At 44.1% G+C, this 22594-nt stretch overlaps 1 protein-coding gene across 1 annotated transcript in view; it reads left to right on the forward strand.

The window, feature by feature from the left end:
• Positions 1–22375, forward strand: part of LOC126484912 (forkhead box protein D3-like) — a 58270-nt gene extending 35895 nt beyond the window's left edge. The window contains exon 3 of the mRNA XM_050108512.1: positions 22115–22375. Coding sequence (XP_049964469.1) covers positions 22115–22375 — 261 coding nt within the window. The remainder of the gene's footprint in view (positions 1–22114) is intronic.
• The last annotated feature ends 219 nt before the right edge of the window (positions 22376–22594 follow it).

Here is a 22594-nt window from a genome sequence, read left to right on the forward strand (position 1 = left end):
AATGATCGGGAGGCCCCGTTCAGGGAAGTTCGGCAGCCGGGTCCAAGTCTTATTTCAGGCGACTGGCCACATTGAGCGACTTGCGCGTCGGTGATGATGAGGACAACACAATGCCCAGTCCACGGGAGGAAAAAATCTCCAACCCGGCCGGGAATCAAACCCGGACCCGCTGCGTAGTAGGCAAGCATGTCACCACTTTTTTAAATCTCATTTTGCTCGTCTTTGGTCGTTGTATGAGCTGGGACGGACATCACATGATGCTTGTTCAAGTTCATCGTTGATCCTTCACTCAGTTTTTAATTACAGAGGGCAGCTATCCCTCTGACCGAACACGCTGAGCTACTGCGTCGGCAATTCAGCTAAGTTGTCGGTCTGTGGAAAAAGGAAACAAAGTATGCTGGAAGTAACCTCCTTCATACATTTTCAGGGGTTTCAGAAAACAGATTGCTAAGCTACGGGATCACTATGGTTCGAGTCTCAACTCCCCGCATGGATGTAGGTTTTAAGTATGCAGTTACTGTATGTGTGTGTGTGTGTGAGTATTTGTGTGGGCGGGGGGTTTGTGTGTGTGTGCGTCTGTCGGATTTATTGCTGCAAAAGTAAATATATCAATAAAATGAGCAGTTGTATGGTGACATAATGGGACTTCAATTAATTTGAAACAAATAGCCCTAAGGCGGCTTATCTTTCATGTCTTCACAAGCTTTCCGTTGTGATTCGTCTGACTCCTTAATACTTTAGCAGTTTATATTGCTAAATGGCCTGCATGGAAAGTCAAAGCATATCGTCGACTAAATCTTGTTCTGTCAGTTCCTAAGGTTGTGTTTCTTTAATCTTAGTCACACTAAGATTTAGAAAAAAAGTATTTTACATACACTCCTGGAAATGGAAAAAAGAACACATTGACACCGGTGTGTCAGACTCACCATACTTGCTCCGGACACTGCGAGAGGGCTGTACAAGCAATGATCACACGCACGGCACAGCGGACACACCAGGAACCGCGGTGTTGGCCGTCGAATGGCGCTAGCTGCGCAGCATTTTTGCACCGCCGCCGTCAGTGTCAGCCAGTTTGCCGTGGCATACGGAGCTCCATCGCAGTCTTTAACACTGGTAGCATGCCGCGACAGCGTGGACGTGAACCGTATGTGCAGTTGACGGACTTTCAGCGAGGGCGTATAGTGGGCATGCGGGAGGCCGGGTGGACGTACCGCCGAATTGCTCAACACGTGGGGCGTGAGGTCTCCACAGTACATCGATGTTGTCGCTAGTGGTCGGCGGAAGGTGCACGTGCCCGTCGACCTGGGACCGGACCGCAGCGACGCACGGATGCACGCCAAGACCGTAGGATCCTACGCAGTGCCGTAGGGGACCGCACCGCCACTTCCCAGCGAATTAGGGACACTGTTGCTCCTGGGGTATCGGCGAGGACCATTCGCAACCGTCTCCATGAAGCTGGGCTACGGTCTCGCACACCGTTAGGCCGTGTTCCGCTCACGCCCCAACATCGTGCAGCCCGCCTCCAGTGGTGTCGCGACAGGCGTGAATGGAGGGACGAATGGAGACGTGTCGTCTTCAGCGATGAGAGTCACTTCTGCCTTGGTGCCAATGATGGTCGTATGCGTGTTTGGCGCCGTGCAGGTGAGCGCCACAATCAGGACTGCATACGACCGAGGCACACAGGGCCAACACCCGGCATCATGGTGTGGGGAGCGATCTCCTACACTGGCCGTACACCACTGGTGATCGTCGAGGGGACACTGAATAGTGCACGGTACATCCAAACCGTCATCGAACCCATCGTTCTACCATTCCTAGACCGGCAAGGGAACTTGCTGTTCCAACAGGACAATGCACGTCCGCATGTATCCCGTGCCACCCAACGTGCTCTAGAAGGTGTAAGTCAACTATCCTGGCCAGCAAGATCTCCGGATCTGTCCCCCATTGAGCATGTTTGGGACTGGATGAAGCGTCGTCTCACGCGGTCTGCACGTCCAGCACGAACGCTGGTCCAACTGAGGCGCCAGGTGGAAATGGCATGGCAAGCCGTTCCACAGGACTACATCCAGCATCTCTACGATCGTCTCCATGGGAGAATAGCAGCCTGCATTGCTGCGAAAGGTGGATATACACTGTACTAGTGCCGACATTGTGCATGCTCTGTTGCCTGTGTCTATGTGCCTGTGGTTCTGTCAGTGTGATCATGTGATGTATCTGACCCCAGGAATGTGTCAATAAAGTTTCCCCTTCCTGGGACAATGAATTCACGGTGTTCTTATTTCAATTTCCAGGAGTGTATTTGGACACGACACCTTTTACAGCTAAACGTACAATTTATTAATGAACTTTCACATTACAGGAAGTTCAATACACTAATTTTTAGTAGTCAGTCCTGTACTACGCTGCCAACCAGTCTACGCAAATATTGTCCAACCAGACGAATATACATCAACAGCTCCTACAGTTTCATCTAATGATAAAATCATAAAAACATGTATCAAGAAAAGCTACATAAAGATTCCTCAAAGTTTATCCACGGTGCGGCTATCAACTGCACCCTTCGGTGACAACGTTTTTGTGGCTGCCCTTTGAGAACTCTATAGTAGATAGGATAGAATTTCAGGCTCTCGACATTGAAGTCTTCAGCACCCTTACAAAAAAATACACGGTGGCTTCAGACCAGCAGCTGCATGTTCTATTGCGGAAGACCACTTAATACGGCGTCCCTGCTGCAACACGAGCTACAGGAAGTGAACATAAGAGCGGGCTATCTAACGACGACTTAACGGCTGAAACCGGTTAAAGACGATGCAACTTTTAAGGACTGGCACTGCAATAAGGTTGTTTTGTAAGTGATAAAAAAGTTTAACTGATACATAAAACACTATTACAGCCACACCCACATACACACTCTTTTACACTGGTGTTAAATGTACACTACGTCCCGTATAATATATATGATGAAATTAGAAAAAACGCTCGATAAGGAAATTTTCAAAAAGCAACTACAACTGAAGTGTGTGACTGGCTGACCCTTTGTCGAAAAACGTGTATGCCTGTCATTCTGCAAAACACTAAAAAAATTAAAAAAATAAATTAAGTACAGACTGAAGCATCCCAAAATGCGACTCATTGCAGATATTTCTGAGAACCTTAAAACAACTAAAAACTTCAAGCTAAAAGTGGTAGCTAGAGTCCAGACAGTAGTACAAAAATATCTAAAACACACATCACATTCGTCTCGTTGTCAGTTACAACAGCGCACAAGTCTCCACGTAAATTTAGGCTCCCTCGCCAGAATATGAAATGTACTCCACTAAAATTAAGATGCCACAGACTTTAGAAAGGGGTGGGTTTCCCCGCCGGAGCAAAACGACCAATGTAAGGGACGAAGTCCTACATGGAGACGGCTGATTGGCGCTTCATCCAGTCTCTGTGCCAGCGGGAGGAACGACACAGTCGGTTGCCTGATTTCGTGGTGCACTGTTTGTTGACAGTTGACAGGTGCGCAAAATTAGTTGGAGACCTAATGAAATACCAATATAAGCTAATCATGGCAAGGTTCTTCTCGTTCAGCTTATGTCTATTAATCTCGCACAAAACTCTAGAGGAAATTCACTACCCCAGCGGTTTTCAAACCTTTTGGGTCCACGGCTTTCTTGACACCAACAAAAACACTCGCGATTTCTTCGCAATGGAATTGATAAACGCTAATTTTCGGTCTAGCAATGGATCAATGTGTGGACGGATTAATATAGATTCCTCAGTTATGCACAGGGACAACAAGGCATGAAATAAAATTCAAGGATACATTAAATTCTTGAGTTTAATAGCTCAAGTTGATTTTGCTGTAAACACTTCAAAGTAATTCAGTAAAAGTTACTCCAGATTCAAAGACAGTAATAATAAGCACAAAACAAGATAAAATGGAAGTGAGTTTTGGTTGGCAAACGTCAGGAAGGAAAGCACGATGGTAACATTAAACTTTACCCGACTCAAACACGTGAATCCACAACAGTGATTGCATTCGTGCTTGGAATATAAGTACCACTGTTGTACTACGGTGCCAGGCCCGCTGAGCACGTATAACGTAACCATGAACTTATTACGGGTTATTAAATTCATCGTGACCTATACCGACAACGCTGCCCGTAAATCTCATCATATTTGACGGTTTGACGGAAATCTGTGGCAGATCAGATGACAAAGATAAAACTGGAGCACATCGTTCAGTTTGGATAGTGCCGTGTCACGGAGTGAAAAGAGATGACGCCTACTGCTTAGACGCTTTTCAAAATGTCGCTTCATTTTATTACTAAGCTTACCTCCAGTAGCTAGAGCTTTGTAACAAATATTACTCTGCTGCTGTCCTTTATCTCCAACAGGAGTACACGTAAAACCATAGTTCGAAATAACTGCTGTCATACCCGCTGCAGTTTCGCCTCTTCGTGTTTTTAGGACTGCTTGATACATTTGAAATAACATGTTCTGCACTTACATTTAAAAATCTGTACGTTCTGACAAAGAGAAATCACGGAAGATAAAGAACAATCAAAAACGATCTGCGCTCGACAAAACTGGTAGTTACTGAATAAAAACAAAAATGGCTCTGAGCACTATGGGACTTAACTTCTGAGGTCATCAGCCCCCTAGAACTTAGATCTACTTAAACCTAACAAACCTAAGGACATCACACACATCCATGCCAGAGGCAGGATTCGAACCTGCGACCGTAGCGGTCGCGTGGTTCCAGACTGTAGCGCCTAGAACCGCTAGGCCACTCCGGCCGCCAAAAACAAATGTCTCGTGTAGTACGATTCGACTGCACCTACCACGCTGCCACAGTAACAACCCTTACTTGCCGGAGCATTAGGCAGCAGCATTAGCACATACATTGTTATTTTCTTCAGAACTCAAATAAACCAAATTATTTGTTTTATGGAAGAACTGCGATGCGCTTTGTGTAAGGCCGCGAAGCTCATGGAATCGGTGACGCGCAGTTTGAAAACAACTGCGCTACGAAATCAAAAGTGTCCGGATACTACCTACGCAAAGCGAAATTCATCTCTAGATGTCACTAGAAACGAATCTGTCAGTATAAAAGGAGACGTGGTGACTGTGTTGTCAGAAGCAGTAAGAGCCGAAAAAATGTCAAATGTGTGTGAAATCTTATGGGACTTAACTGCTAAGGTCATCAGTCCCTAAGCTTACACACTACTTAACCTAAATTATCCTAAGGACAGACACACACACCCATGCCCGAGGGAGGGCTCGAACCTCCGCCGGGACCAGCGGATAAGAGCCGAATGCGTCGGTCTGGATAGATCGAACGGGGACTATAGTCCGATCCACAAACGATGTCGTTTCGCGCGTATCGAGGCACGGACGGGGAAGGCATTGTTGGCGATTCCAAGCGACAATTGCGGTACATGCATCCGCGCGATTTCCGCTTAAAGGAAGTGTATATCATGTATTAGGCCTCTCGCTTGCTTATTCAGAGTTATCACTTACCACCACCATCAGCGATAACAATTCGCAACAAATGAAATAGAAATTCACTTAACAACTCTCTACGATCACGTTTAATGCTCGCATTAGCTACGGCGTTCGGAGCAGAACGCACAGAACATTGGCTGTCGGAGTATGCGTGACGTAGACGCGCAGAACAAGACTAAATTCGACCGCCATCGATCGAGACTTCAACTACAGTGATAGGATATCACCTGAGTAACAAACCTATCAGGGATATTTCAATCCGTTTATAGCTGTCCGAGAAGACTATTGCTGATGTCATTATGGAGTGGGAAAGCGAAGGAACAACCACTCCTAAACGAATACTAGGCATACCTTACGTACTGATGGCAGACCATCGAGGGTTAAGAAAGAGGAAATCCATAGTGCTATAAGCAGTCCAGCTAGCGCAGTGGCTGTCCGTAGTGACTTAAAAAGAATGCGATACAGTGTCGGTCAAGCAACTCCTCATAAGCCACGCGTTTTTGCAGTTAATGCTGAGCGACGATTGTGGTGGTATAAAGGGCGACACATCTGGGCAAGGAATGACTGGAAACAAGTGATTTGAGTGGTGAATCACACTATAACCTCTGATAATCCGAAGCAAATGTTTGGTCCTTGGGGAATGCCTGGGGAACGTTACCTGCCCTAATGTACAGTAAAATACGAACGTGATGAAACGTCCTGGCAGATTAAAACTGTGTGCCGCACCGAGACTCGAACTCGGGACCTTTGCCTTCCGCGGTCAAGTGCTCTACCAACTGAGATACCCAAGCACGACTCACGCCCCATCCTCACAACTTTACTTCTGCCAGTACCTCGTCTCCTACCTTCCAAACTTCACAGAAGCTCTCCTGCGAGTCTCGGTCCGGCACACAGTTTTAATCTGCCAGGAAGTTTCATATCAGCGCAAAATTGCTCTGAGCACTATGGGACTTAACATCGGAGGTCATGCGTCCCCTACAACTTAGAACTACTTAAAACTAACTAACCTAAGGACATCACACACATCCATGCCCGAGGCAGGATTCGAACCTGCGACCGCAGCAGTCGCGCGGTTCCGGACTGAAGCGCCTAGAACCGCTCGGCTACCGCGGCCGGCATATCAGCGCACACTCCACTGTAGACCGAAAATTTCATTCTAGATACGGACGTGGTGCTGTTACGTTATGGGGGCATTTTCCGTGGTTAGTGTCTGGTTTTGTTATTAAGCTCAAGAAAAGGCTAAATGCAGAAAAGTTGAACACATTTTATTGTATTTTTTACTATTTACTGTTGAGGAACAACGCATATACGACGATTTTTTGTATCAGCGTGGCAAAAGACCTTCTCGTAAAGCAGCCTCTGTGAGACAATGGTTTGTAGATAATAATGTCTGTGAAATGGACTGGCCTGCTCACAGTTCAAACTGAACTCAGTTAGAACGTCGACTTCGTTCCAGATCTATCTCTACTGACCTCGCTGTACACGGTGCGTTAACTCCTAATCTTTTTTCTTCAATTCTTTCGCTCCAAATCCCACCGTGGAATATCACTACCTTCCCATGTTTCAGCTCTTGAGGAAAAATCAGTTGTCATACCTTCAGAGTCATAAAAGTATCTCCATCAGAGCTGAAGCCATCATGAAGGCGCAGGTTGTACACACCCCACATTAACGTCCAGGTGTCCATATCCTTTTGATCACATAGTGTATTTTCTGGAAAGAAAAATCACACGGGCACCTCATTTTCTGCGTATTGTGAGACTGCGAAGTCTCTCCCGTTACAAGATGTGAGTGTAGGCGTACGAACAGCTGTAGTCTTCGACCTTCCTTCGTTCCCCCATTAGCAGCGAAATTCGCACTCGGACATTATGAACGCGAGCCATCTCGGCGCAGAGCCACTTCTGGAGCCGGGCCGTGTGCCGGTCTGGAGCACGCCGTTGTGCGGGCTGTGATGTGACGGGTTGGAGGTGGTGGGTAGTGGGGAGGGAAGGCGAGTGTTTCTTGGCGCCCAGCCCGCAGCCGGCACCTCGTCGTGACACGCTTACGTCAGTCGCACGCCGCCGCGGCCCCCGTCTGCATAAATAATGCCGAGCCGAGCCCGCTTCCGCTGCCCCCTGCCACCCCCTGTTCCTCACCACCCTACTTAACCGCAGACACCCGTCTCTGCAGCCGTTCATAAGCTTCTGCAGCAATCTTATTCACTCAGCCTCACCAATGTTTACCTATCGTCTTACACTACCTCGGTGCGGCAGTTGTACTTCATTGTCCGTCCGGTGGTATTCCTACGTTGTCATTATTAGATCTCCCTCTGGACAAGATAAATCTGGAATTCACTGCACTATGTGAAGATTTCTCACAGTGCAACGATGGATTCAGTCTGCATACTGTTCCTTAGAAAAGCTGTCAGACAATTCCAGTGCTCGCTTTCCTATTAAGGGGGGATGTATGCAAAATTTGGTCAAAAAGTTTTAATTTTTTGCCACCTGATAGTTCCGTAGCATGTTAGAAATATTATCACCAATTTTCAGTTTAATTCGTGCTACAAATTATGTAAAAGCCATCTTGTTTCAGCTAATGCGCGGTGCCACACCCCGCTTTTCCACACGGCTCTGTACATCTACATACATACTCCGCAATCCATCATACGGTGCGTGGCGGAGGGTACCTCGTACCACAACTAGCATCTTCTCTCCCTGTTCCACTCCCAAACAGAACGAGGGAAAAATGACTGCCTATATACCTCTGTACGGGCCCTAATCTCTCTTATCTTTGTGGTCTTTCCGCGAAATGTAAGTTGGTGGCAGTAAAATTGTACAGCAGTCAGCCTCAAATGCTGGTTCTCTAAATTTCCTCAGTAGCGATTCACGAAAAGAACGCCTCCTTTCCTCTAGAGACTCCCACCCGAGTTCCTGAAGCATTTCCGTAACACTCGCGTGATGATCAAACCTACCAGTAACAAATCTAGTAGCCCGCCTCTGAATTGCTTCTATGTCCTCCCTCAATCCGACCTGATAGGGATCCCAAACGCTCGAGCAGTACTCAGGAATAGGTGGTATTAGGGTTCTATAAGCGGTTTCCTTTACAGATGGACCACATCTTCCCAAAATTCTACCAATGAACCGAAGACGACTATCCGCCTTCCCCCAACTGCCATTACATGCTTGTCCCACTTCAATCGCTCTGCAATGTTACGCCCAAATATTTAATCGACGTGACTGTGTCAAGCGCTACACTACTAATGGTGTATTCAAACATTATGGGATTCTTTTTCCTACTGATCTGCATTAATTTACATTTATCTATATTTTGAGTTAGCTGCCATTCTTTACACCAATCACAAATCCTGCCCAAGTCATCTTGTATCCTCCTACAGTCACTCAACGACGACACCTTCCCGTACACCAGAGCATCATCAGCAAACAGCCGCACATTGCTATCCACCCAATCCAAAAGATCATTTATGTAGATAGAAAACAACAGCGGACCTACCACACTTCCCTGCGTCACTCCAGATGATACCCTCACCTCCGATGAACACTCACCATCGAGGACTGAAAACCTCCTGAAGAAAATTGATGATGTGTGTACTGCTAGCTCTGAAATGTCAGCGAGGGATATTACCAAACGGACATGCCAGGCGGGTCAGACTAGAGGAAAAGAACTACATGAAGACGAAAAAGACCAAATGTATGGACATGACCAACATAAAGGTACTTGTTTCTGGCATAAATGCTAAGAAAATATTTTTCTGCAGGTCCCGCAACTTCCATTTTTCAGAGTATAAGGAACATTTTCTGTTGAACCATTGCAAATAGATGGTTGAAATTTTCTATAGGTTTCATACATACAATTTAATAATTTTCTAATTTCGTTACTGTCAAATTTATTTAAATTTTTTGGAAAGAAAAATTACAGCATATCATACACATAAATTTAAAAAAATTGTTGCGATAGTTCCTAGACCGATATTAGGGAACTGGAATACAGATTTGATTTTCTAATGACTAAGAATAACCTAACGGATTTTGAAAGTGATAAGTAAAGTGACCACTGAGACAACGCCCTTCATGTGATGTAAAGTGTTCTAAAAGTATACAGCAACGCCCTGATCAAACTGTGACCAAAAAAAAAAATCCAGATTATAGGTACTAACAAAAGGGCAACATGTGAAAACTTGGTTCAGTTACATCTCAACCAGTAAAAGTTACGTTACTTTACATATACCTGTCTATTTTCTCATACGTCCCTCCTTAAGGAATGTCTCCGTAGCCGAATGCTTCGTGTCGCTCCCTCGCTGCGGAAACCTAAATTCGATTGCTGGTGCCTCCTCAGATTCTTTCTGCTACAGGGAGGTATGCAACTGTACCCGCTCAGCTTCGTGAGGCCAAATGAGAAGTTCCTTGAATAAAGAAGCAGCGGCATAATTAGGGTTCCTCTACTGGCGTTATCGGCTGGATGGTGTGGCGACATGGAGATCACATGTCCCACGAGCATAGATCGTTCTTCGTGCTGCCTCGTAGACGGCAGTCGGAAGTGGCCTAAGGTTTAATGCCTAAGTGGTGGTGGTGGTTTTGTATTAATTACTATAGACAGAAACATTTAGCTTCATAATGCTTGCATACTACACAGAGAAAAAATCAATTAGTGAGCAAGAAGCAATGTTAAGAAAAAATGAAACTATGTAAATGTATCAAATTTAAAGTATTACAATGCATTAGAGACAAAAATTGAGAAAAGAATACATAATAAAATGAAATAAGAGAATATCCTTCCCAGTGGACACAACTTCTCTATTACGTATTTGCTTCTTAATCATTTATTTGTGAACGCTGTTGATACTGAATAACTATTTATGCTTCGTATGAATTATGTTCATGATTGTATGAAAAAAATTCATTTCGTCTTTTTCCTACAACACAGAAATCGTGGAAATATCCGTTATTGCAAAAGCATCCTACATTTCTCACTAACTGCTATTTAATTAACGTACTTCTCAATGGTATAGTCTTGTTATAGATACACTTTATTAGTCTTGATTTGTACATACGTAATTAGTTTCATAAAATTAAATCGCCATCTGCAGGTCACTTAATATATGATGATAGTGTCTACATCTATCTTTACAGTTAGACGTTTTGCGATAGCAGTGTTTTACAATTTAACTCGCAGAAAAGGTTTTATGTGACACCCCACACCATTACGTATTGCAATGGGTACATCAAAGTGATGTAATAATCACAAAGAAAAATACATTTCGGCTAATACAATTCGCCTAGTACAATGTCAGAAGATATGTCCCTGTAACGTTAGACGTAGACTCCATCTACAGCCGTCAGCAGGGACACATCTTATTTAATTTGCTGGAACTAGCTACCTACGTACAAATATTTACGATCATGGCTAATAAAGGGTCCCCACAAGATTATTGAGCGTCTCCTAGAGAAGTGACACTGTCAAATAATTGTATCGTAGGTTTACAAAAATGACTTTTGTTAAAAATTCACCCTAACCACCGATTTCACTTAGCTCCCTTTGAAATTTTGGAGGTTGAAAGCGAAATTCAGGGAGCGAACATTTATCTACAAATTACACAAAAACTAAACACAGTTGTGAGGCGTGAAGGACATAAAAGAGTAGCAGCAGTTAAGAAGGAATGAAACATAGTTGTTATTTAGTCAGTGCATTGAGCAAGCAGTAAACCATGGAGAAATTTGGAAAGGAATTTAAAGTTCAGGGAGATGAAATAAAACATTTTGGGTTTCCCCATGAGACTTTAATTCTATCTGAGACAGGAAAACGTTTGAAAGAATAGTTCAATATAGTCCAATTAAGTCACGCAGGGCTCAGGGAATTATACTGGCAATGAGACTAGTAAGCGAGTTTTTCTATTTGGGCAACAAAATAACTATGTACATCGATGATGATTGACACCCATTCGAAATTAGACCATAATGAACTCGATTATAAGCGGGAAATACGGGTTCGGGTAAAACATCATATATAACATCTGTACCGAATACAGCTGACGCCAAATTTCAACAAAGTAACTGACGATGGCCGAGGCAGAGATGATATAAAATGCTGCTAAGTATTAGGAAGATCAGCAATCGGAAGAAGAGCTTTCCAGGGAAAAAAGCATTTGTTAATATAGAATTTAAATTTTATGAAGGTTTTTGTCAGGAGTGTACCCCTTGAACGCCAGTGAAATGTAGACAATAAACAGTTCAGACAAGAAGAGAACAGAAACTTTTGAAACGTGGTGCTACAGAAGTATGCTGAAGATAAGTTGGGTTGATCGTACAATTTATCAGGATATGCTGAAACGAACTGGGGAGAAAACAGATTTTTTACAAAACTTGCTAAAAGAAGGAGGAGATAATAGGAGACATCCTGAAGACACAGGGAATAGTCGGTTCCAAAATGTAACGGTGCGTGTCGGTGGAGGGGGAGGGGGGGTTAAAATTGTGGAGAGAGACCAAAGACCGATTACAGTTGTAAGGTGCCAGGACATGGGCACTTACACGTTAGCTTACCAACATTAGTATTAATAATAAAGGTACTGGCAAGGGCATCAGATCATGACTGTATTGAATTATGATAAATATGAGGCACTCTCGAGCAGTATTCCCTGCATGTCAGCATGATTGAACCACTAACTTAAAGCGTTGGTGAAAAGTGTCGGAAGTTGAGAATTGTGGAATATGAAGTTTGCAGATGGCCGTAGCTCGCCGGGCCGCCGTGGGCGGCAGGTAGCGGTCGCCGGAAACGCGGAACAATACGGCGCTTTTGGGGATAGCTCGGTATCCGGAGCCACCTGTGCTGGGCAAAACGTGGCGAAGATGGGAATTTCGTTTGCCTAGGGGCGTTATGACCTACTCGATCATTGGGGAGATCTCAGAAATGCCGTTGGAGGGATTTCGGCGGTGATAGAGCGTTCGATATTGGCCGAAACTGAGTATTCTTCCGCCGCGTTTTCGTACGCGTGTGAGACGGGAGAATTGTGGAGAGAGAGGACTTCGCTTTCAGCCATCGAGAGGTACGGACTTGCAGACGGCGTCTTGGTTATTGTCTTCGAAGGGAGATATACGCTCTGTATCGGAGCATTGCACCAACGCGTGTTCCGTGTAGAGTTCTTCGGTTAGAGCTCTTTGCGTGCTCAGAAGCGAGATTTTCACCAACGCTTAACCACTTCCAACAACTTACCTAATATTCTTAATCTGAGAGGTGCCGAGTATTTATCAACGCAGCTGTCGGTAATAGGGGCGCGTAATTGCAAATTGTTAATGTGCCATTCTCAGGAGTGTGTGGGTGGACAAAGAGATTCACATTTTTTTTGTAAATTTTGTCAGTTGTGGGGAATATCAAATTAAAATACCAATATTACAACCGAATTATCGACTTCATTGTAGCTAGCATTTACCCTGTCCCAGTAAGCTTCACATGTACTCTAGTCACTGCACAGCTTGCCCAGGCGGGAAGTATAGAAGGTTTGCAGTCTTCTATGCCAGTGACGGGCAAATAAGTTTACACAGTGAACAGTTTCTAATAGTCATAGGTTGCTGTAGTCACACAGAGATTTAAAAAATTTGCACAGGATCGACTAGCATCAAAAATTCATCAAACTAGCCTTCGGACGGAAGACGACAATAGCAACCAGCAGGTAAGTTATTTTTGATGAGTCTTTGATAGCATGTGCATATAAATCAGAAGTAAAGTGCACTGCACTGATGGCTTTGAGATACATAATATACGATCTGTATGTCAGTTTAAAACGTAAAGACATTCCAGACTACTTTTCGTTACTCTTAATTAGTTTTTATGTTATTCCTTTAGTAGTTTCTACGATACAAATAATTATTTATATCTTATTCCTTTAGTAGTTGCTGTGATATAAATTGTTATTTACATCTTTAATCAACCCTTTAGTATCACATTATTCGCTGCCTAGAGATGTCTGCCGGCCAGAATGGCCGAGCGGTTCTAGGCGCTACAGTCTGGAGATGCGCGACCGCTGCGGTCGCAGTTTCGAATCCTGTCTCGGGCATGCATGTGTGTGATGTCCTTAGGTTAGTTAAGTTTAAATAGTTCTAAGTTCTAGGGGACTGATGACCTCAGAAGTTAAGTCCCATAGTGCTCAGAGCCATTTGAACCTAGAGATGTCTCACCACCATTTCGTTCCTTTTAGCCGCTACTGAAAATAACATTTATCAACCTCAAGGCATAAGTATCTTCGGCTTTAAGATTTTAAGATTTCAATTCTACCGCATGCGACTACAATCTTGGTAATGAGTACTATTTCTGTGTGAACTGGGATCTCATGAACAACACAATCGGCTTTAAATAAGTAATGGTACATATTTTTTATATCAAGCTCGATTGACAAAAAAGGGCATAATTTATTGTAGGACGTCATGGATTATTTCCGCTTCAGTCCCTATAGTTTAATGAAGTTCCGACAGGTTGCGTCGCTATATGTAGCCTTCAAAATGGAGTCTGTAACGGAGGTGCGCTCCAAGCCGAGAGCTGTTATTTAGTTTCTGTTGGTGGAAACCCAGAGCATCGCAGATATTCATGGGCGCTTGCAGAATGTCTTCGGAAACCTGACAATGAACAAAAGCACGGTGAGTCGTTGGGCGAGGCGACTATCAATATCACAACAACGTCGCGCATAGCTCTCCGATCTTCCCCGTGGCAGACGGCCGGATATAGCTGTGCTACCCTCAGAAAGTTGAAGAAACGCCTTCACCGTGTTCGTCGCCTCAAAAATGCAAACAAACGTCCCCTTCTCCATGAAAATGCTAAGCCTCACACAAGTCTGCACACCCGAGAGTAGTTCACAAAACTTCATTGGACCTTTCATCCTCAGCCACCCTACAACCAGTATCTCGTACCTTCGGACTTAAAAAAAATTGCTCTAAGGACTATGGGACTGAACAACTGAAGTCATCAGTCCCCTAGACTTGCAATTACTTAAACCTAACTAACACATCCATGCCCGGGGCAGAATTCGAACCTGCGACCGTAGCAGCAGCGTGGTTCCGGACTGAAGCGCCTAGAACCGCTCGGCCACAGTGGCTGGCCTTACGACTTCATCTGATTGGCCCAGTGGAGGATGCACTCCGCGGGAAGCAGTACGTGGATGATGGGGAGGGCACTGACGCAGCAACTCGTTGGCTCCGTCGTCGACCGATAGGGCTGTACCATGTAGGCATACAGGCCCTCCCAGTAAGGCGGCATAGGGCCGTCGCATTGAACGGAGATTGTGTTGAAAAACAGGGTTTTGTAGCCGTAGAATGGGGAATAATATGGTCTTTTGGAATCCTGAATAAAACCAACCTGCTTTCAGAAAAAAGTGTGTTGTATTACTTACTGAACGCCCCTCGTAATTTCGTAGAAATAATTTTATGAGAAATGATTCTGGCGAATAAGGTTGAATTTCTTGGCGCGCTAAGCGGTGCGCGAACCACTCCCAAGCTACATAGAAGAGATATAACACTGAGGTAGGTAGAGAAACCACACAGAGGTGCCCTTTCTACTGAAGGTACCTGACATGCTGCAAGGGAAGAGTTATGAGGTGGTCACGTGGAGGTCTCTCATAGCAACATACACCCATACGACAGTCATATGCCCATTGGTCTATAGGTGAAGCGACATTTTTGCTTTTCGTCAACTGCTGTCATAAGCTGCTCTGAAGACAATGTTATTGTGACATTTATTTATTGTTATAACTATTGAACTCCCACGTGGATCGTCGTATCCATTGACGGCACAAAATGTATGAGTCGTACCCCAGAAAGTCCACAACAGGTACCGCTTAATGGAGCAGCTAGTATTAGCCCTTTTAATCAAGCATGATTTTCGATTAGTTGTTTTTCCACTACCGAAGAACTTCCTATTAAAAATGGTAGGGTAACACAAGACTATGAATTACATTACAGGCGATCTATTGAATAGTTGTGAGTGAAACAACTTGTATTGTATTGTATTGTATGGAATTGGGGACCTAGAAACGACGGAGAGGCTTCGACCCCGCCCTGCCGTAGCCCTTAGTGGTTCACAACACCACAACAACAGGCTACAGCAGTCCACTCACCCCACCGCCGCCCCACAAAGAACCCAGAGTTATTGCGCGGTTCGGTCCCGAATGGACACCCCCCCCCCCCTACCCCCGCCCCCCCTCCCCGGGAACGTCTCATACCAGAAGGCAAGTGTAACCCCAATATTTGCGTGGTAGCGTAGTTATGGTGTACGCTTACGTGGAGAAAGTGTTTGCGCAGCAATCGTCGACATAGTGTAACTGAGGTGGAATGAGGAGAACCAGCCCGCATTCGCCGAGGCAGATGGGAAACCGCCTTAAAAACCATTCACAGGCTGGCCGGCACACCGGACATCGACACTAATCCGCCGGGCGGATTCGTGCCGGGGACCCGCACGCCTTCCTGCCCGAAAAGCAGTGCGTTAGACCAAACGGCTAACCGTGCGGGCTATGAAACCACTTACGACTGTCTTGAATCAAAACGCCGCAAACACTTACATAATGTAATGTGTAATATGTAAGAGGTATGTAATAAGAAATGCCTGAGAACAACTGAAGAGCGCCGGAACAAAAACCGATAAATCCGCATTTGCTCTTAATACAGAAAGTAACAAACAGTGATCTCTAAATCGCTCCACAAGCTATAAAAAGATAGAACACACTATAAAACACTTGATGTAGCGTTGTGCTGAAAATTATTTTGTGGCAGCGTCTATTACTCCCGCATCTCCCCCTACAGCTCAAACACGCGAATACAGCAAAAGTGGATATATCGGGTTTTGTGCCGGCGCTCCTCAACTGAGAGAAGCTCATGGTCGTAACAACGTTAGAATTGTACAATGGTACATCCTTCTCAGTTTCGTCCAATTTCTCATTCAGAAATAAAGGTATGATTGTCGGAACTATTTGTCCACCAAGTTTTTCCTCCATTGGGATGAATAAGTTCATCTGAGAACTGTCCCCCCTACGTGAATGATGTTTACCTTACATGATAATGTCGGATATAGAGGCCAGTGTTCCATGCAGCTTCGCGCTATACTTCAGAAACAGTTATCATTTTGCTGGCGTTTCATTGTAAACTGTCGCATCAACTGCGTTTCTGCACACTCTTCTGGTACATGAATTTCCAGTTTCGTGTCGGCTCCTGGACTGAATTCTTTACGAACAGCCAAGGATACATTACCGAAAAATTCAGCCAAATTACTTCATATGATCCGAGAGCACAGAGGAAGAACAGCAGATCATGATCAAAGCCTAACACTCTGATTAATTCTGAATGTAGTCCGGAAAACCGGCAGAGACATATATATAAGGTCCAGTCACCTTCAGCTAGCTTTTCTTATACTACGTTACATGTCACAGAATGTTCAAAAGGACATTCTCCATATATTATTTAATTTTTGCATGACCTTACAGAACCATCACATGAAAATACCGCCCCGAAGTTGTGAAGGGCATCGTGAGTTCTTCCCTGCTTTTACCTAGCGTTCACCACATCATTCACGTGTTCGATAGAAATCTGTTCCATTTGACTGTAAATTTGAAACTTGACTTTCCTCCGACGCCGGAATCATTAGTTTTGTTTCATATTCTTATTAAAACATACATTTTAGTACTTTTCCACAGAACTTGTAAGTGACAAACGAAATAGCGAGGTGCTTATTACTGTCATTAAAGAAAGAGTGGTAAAATAGTTACAATTTATCACAAGCAAAGCATGAGTAGATAATTCTATCAGCATTGTCGTTGGATGTAATAATTAGTTTAATCTGTCCGTTGCGATATATAACGCACTTTTGCTTCTCCAGTTATTGTTTAGATCTTCACGCCTTCGCCGACATGTTTAAAGGCAGTATTAATCAGTATCTCCCATTTTTCTTCCTTACAGTTTTTTTTTCCAATGTGTCATATTTATATACAGATTTTAACTTTCCTCTTTTTAACGAGTAGCGAACTGTGTTAGAAACTACTTATTAACCTCGTTATGTCTCTACTGCCGATGTCACCAGTGGTGTTTTCATGCTAGGAGCCAAGTAACTCAAAGAATTTGAAAGGTAGGTTCACTTATCAAACTTTTTATACCTTTCGACGTTTAAGAGTGCAGATTCCTTCTATGAATGACACATGGGTGCAGTATATTTTAGTTTCGACCAAATAATTGTGAATGGACAAAATGAAAACTAGGAAACAAAGCCTACAAGCAGGATGGGTTACTTTCTTATATCTCCAAGCTACCACTGGTCGGATGCTTGATGTGATACGATGTTGCGTGTCCGAGTAGTAATCGACGTAGCTGTGTGCAACAGTTAGTGTTCCGCGTGTTCTCCGGAGGCCACCTCAATGTTCTGAACAGAGACATCAGCAATTCTTCTCGGTGTCTAAATGATGAAGACTACCATGTTGTATCTGTGCCGGTCCTCTATGAATTATTAATTCGTAGATTAATCAATAGGAGCTCAAATAGCATACATCAATCTGAACTGGCGCAGGTGGACAATGTAAATCGTTTGAAACAGTGCACAGGTATTGTGTAAGAATTTTATGCCCACCCACGTCTTGTGTCAGTCTGGTGCGGGCTCTGCTTCAAACAGCACTATCTTTGACCCTGGCCTGTATTGCAACAACGGCCTTAGGTCTGACAGATGCCCTACAAATGCGGGGAGCCACCCCTCACTCACCCTTTTCGTGAGCCTGCTCGCCTGCCTGTCATATTTGCAGTGTCTTCTCCCTCTGGGTATAACGCTCTGTCGACGTGGTCATTAAACCCCCGTTAACGTTATGGAAGAAGACTGCGAATGAGACCCTCTTTCATCAGAACGTATGTGTTGCATTGAAGTACTAAGCTTGAGAGACATGTTTTTAAGTGAATCGTCTGAGGTAAGGTGGGGTTGGGGAAGTGCACAACCTCTGTCGAGATACGGATGGGAGGGCAGCAAAAACGTGAGTGTATGTGTGTGTGTGTGTGTGTGTGTGTGTGTGTGTGTGTGTGTGTGTGGAGGGGAGGAAGGGGAGGGGGGCAGCACGATTTCGTTAGTGACAGACCACTAGACGTCAGTAAAGGTATGACGCACGTAGGACATCTAACACAACACATTTTAATAAATGGAGGGTCTATAATTTTGAGAAAATTTCACTTTGGTATATGTTCCTCATACTGCCGAATCACCCCCGGACTGAGTACTAAGACTGAATACTTAGTACTAATGACCAATAATTAGCTTCTTGACACTTTTAAATACACATTACTCTGAGTAGTGATGTGTCAGCGAAACAAGTATAAGATCTCACAAAGTTTCCTAGGTATATCTATAATACATAAACACAATTCAATATTTATGCCTTTTTCCGAAGTCTAGCAGTTCATGCGTATTATGAGAAGCATGCTCAGTTCTATACAAATTTCTTGGCATAAATTAAATCGATGTGAGCTTAATTAAATGATTCTTCTTGACTGGGGAATAAGTTCTGTTCGTCGTGACATTACTGTCGCCTTTCCTTTCGTAGTTCATATTATTTAGCAATAGATTTTTGCCAATATATTCTAACTTGTTCTTGTGCCAACTGCGTTGGTTCCCTAGTACAAGGGCTCCAAAATGTTTCCCATGCTACCTCACACATGTTGTGACAGGTGTTACGTAAACTGTACAGCGCTGCCCATATCCTACATTCAATGGCGCTGTCTCGAGACAAGCAGGATGCATTACTTTGAGGGCGCATCTCCATACACGCCGAATTTTCATAATACTATTAACAGTAATTCTCCTACTGGAAGTATTTCGTTATGAGAGTTCCGCGGAAATGCCCATATTTACATAACGAACTAATCGATGAAATGAAAAAGTTATTGTTTATGAAGCAAATGGACCAACTCTTTTTATGTGGACAGAATAATGAAGTTACTTGGTACGACGAAAAATGTAGAAACGCGTAAACTGTTTTAATGGAAGAGACTAATGGAAGTTGGTTTCCACATTCTTCTTCCGGTATGTAAATACAATGTGTAGCTGTCTAGTGTGATTAATGTTATGAGTGTTTATGGCGTGTAGTCGTAAACTTGCTATTAAATGCGACAATCAAAGTAAAGAAGGAACTAAAATACATCGCTGATTAATATCTTGTTCCTCACGAAAAACACCAATGCGGACGCAGAACTTATCGTTTCACATCGACTGAATGATCACCATTAGTGTTACAGGTCCTGACGTCTGACTGCACAGAACGCCATTAAGGGATTTTGAACTGACTCCGCGACCACAGTCGCTTAAATAGCAATATACGAATCTTACACACTGCTTGTAAAGTGTACTGGCCGAGCATGTGAAAAGGATCCGAAATTTATATTATATAGACTGCAAATAAAAAAGCCGGACGGGGTGGCCGAGCGGTTCTAGGCGCTACAATCTAGAACCGTGCGACCGCTACGGTCGCAGGTTCGAATCCTGCCTCGGCCATGGATGTGTGTGATGTCCTGAGGTTAGTTAGGTTTAAGTAGTTCTAAGTTTTAGGGGACTGATGACCTCAGCAGTTAAGTTCCATAGTGCTCAGAACCATTTGAACTTTGCAAATAAAAGAGGGCAGGATAAAGTCCTTAGAAAACAAGTCGAGATTTCTTTTTCGCAATGCAAATTGCAACATTTATGACGATATTTTGTAAGGTATGTGATCATTTGTTGAAGGCACTACACTAATGTTGTACGTGGCGTATAACGTTAGTAATAATATGCAGCACGATATAAGTGTGGTCCGCGTACTCCACGAATGAAGAGAGCGTTTACGTATGTGATCTGTGGGCTCTGCTGCTGGAAAGCACACTCTAGTATCGACACTAACTACTGTTGTTTTGCAGCCGTTTTATTCCGCTTTCAGTACAGTGTTTCTGATGTTTTAATATTACATCTCATTCGCCACGATTACGATTCTGTAAAACTTGAACTATCCACTACACAAAAAATGAGGCTATGAAGTCAGTCTAAACATGTGGTCCTTTCTATTGTTATAGGATGTATCAATGTATGAACGCACAAGCATTAACTGGACATTATCTTCTATCACTTTCACAAGGCTGTGTATTTTATGTATCCGTATTACATTATTTCCAAGTAGCTTAACATATGATGTAATAGTGTGACAGTTAACTGCGACCTTCTTTCATAGGCTAAATGACTCGCCGAACTTGTTGTTTAGCTCTGTTGACAGAATACCCATACGCTTGAGTATTTTGGAAATTTGTGGTAAGGACTATGGGACCAAACCGCTGAGGTCATCGGTCCCTAGGCTTACTCACTACTTAATCCAACTTAAACTAACATGCGCTAAGGACAACACACACACTCAAGCCCGAGGGAGGACTCGAACCCCCGACGGGGGGAGCCGCGCGAACCGTGACAAGGCGCCTAAGACAGCACGGCTACCCCGGGCGGCGCTTGAGTATTTGTACGTATCTAATACAGTACAAAATACCTTGAATGTTTCCATAAGGCATTGTCTGTACGCATACATTGAGTCCCCGTTATTCTTTCTCCTTACTGTTTCCATAGATCTGAGAGTGGAAGCTCGTAATTAAGAAAAATTGTTGGGTATTCTATAAGGAATGTTTTACGAACTGGCGGCCCCGAAAATGATCTTCTGATGTCTTGTATGAGCTTTGACTGAGAAATAACGCTCTTCAATAACTTACTGGTACCTCATGTTTTAAAATCCTCAACCTTATCCCTATCATATTCTGCTGCTGTATAATGCTGTTCGAACTGGATCAGTAGCGCTCACACTAAGAAGACAGACGTACAGCTCAGTCAGGCAATACGAATAATTATACGACGTATTCGCAGAGTTAAGCACCCTCTGACATCCTGTTTTCAGAAATATACCACCTTCAGATCAGAAGAGTCCCCAGATACCCGGGCATCGAGCTACTGCACGAGAAAAAAATCAAAGAAATTGTCGTGGCGCGCAATAAGCAACCTTGTCGGGTCGTCTTTCAGAGTCAACCATCCATGGAACATCCAATGGGAGCAGTTTGCAGTAGCCAAAAAACGTCTAGTTGAGAAACTTTCCATGCGAGTACAAAGATTCTATCACCCCAGACGTCAATGGAGGATAATGATCCGGATTCGAACTGGACATGGCAGATGTAGTTATCTACTGCACAAGTGGGGATGGGCTATCCGGCAAATTGTGATTGTGACGCCTCCTTACAGTCAATTCTCCATACTAGGGAACAATAATGGACGTTCTCCAAGCATCAGATGAACCGATCGAGTGGATCACGGAAGTAGATCTGGATACGTAAAATTGTACGAGCTTCAGTTACGCACATTTGTCCACAAAGTTGTGTATTGGGATTTGTTTTCATCATACGACAAACAATAAATATACGACCAGTTATCCTCTAGTCAATCCGGGATAATGGCGTACACTTTCTAGTGATGATAAACTTAACGTGGGCACACGTTGCCCCCTTGCGGAGATAGGACGCCACTGTTTCATCGCGTTTTGTCCTCTCGGGTATCGAGGCTGGCGACCCTCTTGTGCAAACGCCATTTCATAAAGATATTTATCTGACCAATTTAAACCTTGTGACTCCAGAACGGAGTGGAGCTGGCCTGGCATCGGACAATTCCGCGGCCGCGTTTTGGCAGCGGCGGCGGCGGCGGCGGCGGCGGCGGCGGCGCGCCTACCTGGCAACGGACCCGCACGGATCATCCTGTCCTCCCTCCCATTAGTCAGGACACGGCGGGCCGCCCCTCCTCGGGCTGCTACAGCTTGCTGGGCGACCTCTTTCATCCATTCCATTTCACACGTCGCGGAACAAAGGCTGCAGCCGTGGAAAAAGTAGTGCTCTGCTGACAGGTAGGTTGTCAGAGATTACGAAACACACTGTTGTGCTAATGGCGGGCAGAAAGGGGGACTGCTTCATCGTCAAACATGTAACATACACAAGGATGGAATTAGTAAATCAAATCGTCGTTTGTGTGGACAAGTGCGGAAAATAGTTGAAAAACTCGAATCGTAATTACTGATAATTCTGGAATATACAGAAACAAGTATCGATGTTTTAAATGTTTA

The sequence above is a fragment of the Schistocerca serialis genome, chromosome 6, assembly GCF_023864345.2.
Source record: "Schistocerca serialis cubense isolate TAMUIC-IGC-003099 chromosome 6, iqSchSeri2.2, whole genome shotgun sequence".
NCBI lineage: Eukaryota > Metazoa > Arthropoda > Insecta > Orthoptera > Acrididae > Schistocerca > Schistocerca serialis.